Below are 5,265 nucleotides of genomic sequence, written 5' to 3'. Positions count from 1 at the left end.
AGTGCCTTAACCACCTGGCCATGCCGGGCCTTACAAATCCTTGTATCGAATACACTGGAGAGAAAGGATCCTCACATGTTTTTGAACATCTCAAAGAAACAAAAATATATATCAATGAAAACAATGTCGAAACCGTGTGAAGAGAACCAGACATCGATAGGAGAAAAGTAGCTGAACGCAATTGATAAAGTCATCAAGTCAACGCTATGTAAATATTCAGGAACCATTATCTATATTAGTATTTTATTCATCCCATGTTATTTCAAAAAGCTAATCTAACGCCACCTTTAATCTTATCTTCACAATCGCGAGTCTGTAACGTTCTTTGGAATTGAACTGCGTTTTTGAAAACATTCTTATCTGATGATTACTCGATACTATTGGTTAAAACGTTGTAATTATTAAAATTAGAACTTGTTTACTGTGAAATTTACTATTGTACTTTTGAATTGATTAATCCCTTAAATTGTTGTAAGTTCCCGCAGCTAAATGCTTTCTTAATCGTTATTGTCATATTTTTTTGAAAATATATTAACTCGTACTGACGTTCGATATGCCCATTTTAGCTGATGGTCAAATTGTGCACTGTGTTTCATAAAGTAAACTCGCACACTTACGTTTAAAACATTTCTTGAACTAATGAAAATGATTTCCTGGTATAAATGTACAGTTCCTTGTTCTGTTCTAAATTTCAATCATGTATTAATATAAGAGTTTCCCATATCGTATTTCCTCATAATTTATTGTCCATACTCTTATTATATATATATATATATTAAAATAATAATTAATGATATGCATATCATAAGTAGATTCCCAAGCGTGGGTACTGGAGTTCATTATTATTTACAAATTCTTATCTTACTAATAAAGTACCAGTTTTCTTGTTCGTTTCTCTTCTAATATTGCATAGGCGCCTAACACAGAACCAAAGGGACATTTGCCTCTTACACATTTTACAGTTAGTGTATACACACTATTATTAACAACTGTACTAGATTCATATAGCTTTTTTTTTGTTGTTGTTACTCACCCCGACTTCCAACAAAGTTGGGCAGTCGTGCACTTTGCCATAAAAAATGTAATTTCATTCATATCACTGAGAGTTCTTTATAAAGAAGAAATGAGTTCTATATATATAGAATATATATATATTGGCAGTTTATTCTTGCAGTCTGCGATTTCTACTAGCATTTACCTAGTTCACAGATATTGTCAGCCCTCTAGCGGCTGTTGTTATTTTTTAATATAACGTTTACGTAAACGTACAAACTTAAAATATTAAAGTTAACATATATTTTAAGATAATATTTTTATTATTTCATTAAATCCTACGAAACATTTTCTAAAAATATTTTTGTACTTTTTTCTTATACTTTTTTGATCATACATATTTGTTTGAGACCTTGTGGGAGAATCCACGCGCCATTTTCACGAATTTGAACAAAGGAGAACGGTCGATTGCTCGCTCCTAAATTTCACAGTCACAATGAGTTCTACAGAAAACAAAACAGAAGTTGCCACACAAAGAGCCGAAGAGAAACTTAAAGAAACTGAAAAAGCATCCGGAGATTTAAAATCAGAAAAAAGTCCAACGAAAAGAACAGCGTCAGAGGTAAGTTAAGTTGTGACTAGCTGCTAATGGTAGGGCTAAGTCGCGGTTGAGCCAGCCATGCTAGTTGCATGCTTAAGTTACGCCATCCATCAACGTTTGTTTGTAGTTGTCTGGTAGGGATAAATCATAAGTGTTTTGGCGCATATTAACTGATTGAGTTGTAATTTTTTATATGAACAAAATATTAATGAAATATTATCTTACTTTCTTATGGTGTTTGTGTGAATTTTTAATATTGCCAGTAGTTATTTCCTGCAATTCAAAGTTTGTGTCACTATCAGTATACTATAGTATAACGTGGTCATAAGTTTGAATTTGAAACGAGCATGATAAAGATTGCGAATACTATTTTACTAACACTAACTGACTAACTAACAAGAATAGTAATACTAATAGCCGAAGATACTACTATTTACTAGTACCGTGGTACTGGTAGCGTGGCAACTATTACTAGTAGTAGTACTACTGCTTTCGAGTTTGTTTCTTATGATTCCTTATTTTCCATTACATTTCAATTTTAACGATAAAACTTTATGTTCTGTCTTTACATTTTTATAATTGAACTTGTATAGGTGCACTACCTTCTGGCTAAGAGCTAATTTTCTTATAAGTTACATAATAGATTCTAGCATTCATTAAACTGATGATTAATAAAAACTATATTGTGATTGTAAATGTAATGGTAACACTGTTACTAACAGTTTGAATATCTATTAAATCATCAAACACTTATGTAAAATTAAAAATTAATAACTTGGAAATAATATGTTTAACTTAGTTACAACTATAAGTATAGCTAATATACTTAAGTAAGGTGAATATATTAATGAATATGAGGTTCATATAGTATACATAAAGAAATATTTTAGTAGTCATATGATTTTAATTGTTTACCAGATGATCTACATTCATTGTTCATCCACTGCTGTTGGCTTGCATTGTTTCAACAATCTAAATTCAAAAAGGTTTGATGATATTATTATTAAGTAGGTACATGCCTTAAGTTATGTGACTAGTTATTCATTGAGGTGGTGATTGTGTTCTAAATTGTTTTAGCTTGGTTCCAGAACTTGTAGGTGATTGTTTACTTCTGATGAAGCTGTAATGGCAAATTATTGAGGAATAAAATTATATTCTGGAGATAAAAGTCTGAGTTTATTTGCATTAATAAATATGTATAGGTAATATAGTTTACAATTACTAGTTTAAATATTAAGTTTATTGGGTTAAAATTAGATTTATTAAATTAAAACATCGGAAAGGAATTAATAAGTAAGAAATGAGCAAAAACATAATAAAATGCATGAAATAATAGTACTATATTTGATATATATAACTCAAGTTTGATAAGTGTATAGTTGAGAATTGTTTTTTTTATCAAATACAAGTAATAGACTTATCTCAGATTTTAATTCATTGAAAAAAATTCTATATTAGAACTGTAACGTGACTTCAAAACAAGTTTTGTAAATTTAATGTTTAAAAAAGGCAGGATTCATTATCATCTAAGCTTAATATACTGTCTACACTACAGTGAATCTTGTATTTTGTCCAAGATTAGAAACTGGTTTATTTATAAAAGCTTTAGAAAAAGAAAAGTTGTGAAACATTTTCTTTACTGGTTAAAAAAATGTGCTCTAATGTATATTTCTTTTACTTTTATACACTGTCACTTCGACAATTTCTACAGAAGCCATAATTTTGTTGTGTAACAGTTGTGAAATTTGCAAGTCTTTTTTTGTTTCAAACTTGCATCATTAAGTATGGAGGGAAAAAATAGTTCTGGCTTATGGTACATATTCCCATGTTCATTAACATTCTGTTTTAGGTAGATGGATTAATACTAACCATTGTCACAAGTAACATCTAGCATGGTTAATTATTACATAAAAGTTTTTTTCTTTTCTAACTAATGCAATGAAAGGTTGGCTTATTACAATTTTGTGTAAATGTTTGGATAGTGGTTTTTGATGACAGAATGTCATTCACTACCTGTACAACACAGAGTTACTTTAAAATTATAATGTATTGTTGCTTCCATGTGTTTTGAAGCATTTTGAATATTAGTAGTGTTTGTGATGCTTACAAAAATCTTTGGTTAACTCTTAGTTATCACATTAATTTTCACAACTTATTTTATATAACTAAACACAGTGAACCAACACACAACTTGTGCTTTAATTACACATTATTCTGTTCTTCTACAAGTAAGTTAAACTAAAAATTGCATTTTGATATGTTAAACTAGACATCAAGATAGCACAAGTTAAGTGTTATTCTTAGTGTATCCTGTTATTTATGGTTTCAACACCTGAGTTTAGATTGTTTATTGATACAAATAATTATCATTGCAAACATTCTGTAGGTTGTATTTGATGATGCCACTAAATTGTTATAATTGTAATTGTTATAAGATAAAGCTCTTTTAATTGTTGTTACAAAATTTGATACCGTTAATCACAGTAGTTATAAAGATAGTTATACATATAAAATAGTTATAATATACACAGTTGTGTATATTAACCCTGATGAAGCCCCAAAAGTGAAACGTTGGTTAATTTTTTTTTATCATTTATATACATCTGGAGTGTAAAGGTTGTTTTTTCTAAACTTTTTATCAAAGTTATAAAGAGAGAAAAGCTCCTTCGAATATACTAAAAATCAACCATCAGAAAACTGTTAAGTAACTGTGAAATTTAAATATTACATTTATTTGTGCGAATAATTTTAATGCTAAAGAATGACATTTGTAACTTTCATTATACATGAAACAGACTTTTAAAGTAACTATCGTTTCTTATCTGATGTTTATTGGTTAAAACCAGCTAAAATAAAACACCCGAGTTTTATTTCAGTACCAGGTGAATACTCTCACTGAATGTTTCTACTTACAAGACTGTTTGCTTTCCGAAAGATGGTTATTGTTTTTTGCATAAACTAACTCATATTTACAATATTAATAATTTGTTTTAAAATGTTATTACTAAGTTTAAGCATTTTAAACCAGGTTTTTATTATTCTAAAACTAAACTCAGAGTCGTTTTATAGTTGTTTTAATCAGTGGTGAACCAGTTATCGGTTATTTGAATAAAAATTGTTCTTGGAGAAACTAACGTATTTAATATCGATAATAGGTGTTGGGTCTGGATTAGGATCAAGGCGGAAGCACGCTACAATGGCCGCATGGCGCCAGGTTTTAAACAATGCTCTTAGCGGCGATGTGCTTGTCTGTTCCATGATTGGTTCTAAAGTTTTCTTTGTTTCGTTCGGAAGCACTGTGTTTTACCGTACAAAGAACAGTGCAGTAGCATTAAGCTGATTGTTTCGAAACAAACGTTTAAAATTGTTTAAACACTTAATAACCATGTTTATTGTGTAGCACTTTTAAGGTAAATGATGTATATCGCAAAGGCATCAAAAGTGCCATCAAATTTGTTTTTTTAATAACATATGTGTTGTTACCCTATAGATAAAATAAATAAACAAACACTAGAAGTAGAATTTCACTATTTCATATATGTATGAGTATTGGTTTGTGATAAGAATATACTACCATATTTTTCGGTGTACAAGCCGCACTTTTTAACCCAAAATTTACCGAAGGTATGAATAATATATATGTGTGTATATATATATATATATATATATAC

General features: G+C 29.4%; 1 protein-coding gene across 1 annotated transcript in view; it reads left to right on the top strand.

Moving 5' to 3' along the window:
* Nucleotides 1-5,265, top strand: part of LOC106475781 (glutamic acid-rich protein-like) — a 16,211-nt gene that overhangs the window by 2,556 nt on the left and 8,390 nt on the right. The window contains exon 2 of the mRNA XM_013936461.2: nt 1,404-1,615. Coding sequence (XP_013791915.2) covers nt 1,404-1,615 — 212 coding nt within the window. The remainder of the gene's footprint in view (nt 1-1,403; nt 1,616-5,265) is intronic.

Source organism: Limulus polyphemus, unplaced genomic scaffold, assembly GCF_000517525.1.
Source record: "Limulus polyphemus unplaced genomic scaffold, Limulus_polyphemus-2.1.2 Scaffold149, whole genome shotgun sequence".
NCBI classification, from domain to species: domain Eukaryota; kingdom Metazoa; phylum Arthropoda; class Merostomata; order Xiphosura; family Limulidae; genus Limulus; species Limulus polyphemus.
This window is presented reverse-complemented; position numbering and strand designations above follow the sequence as displayed.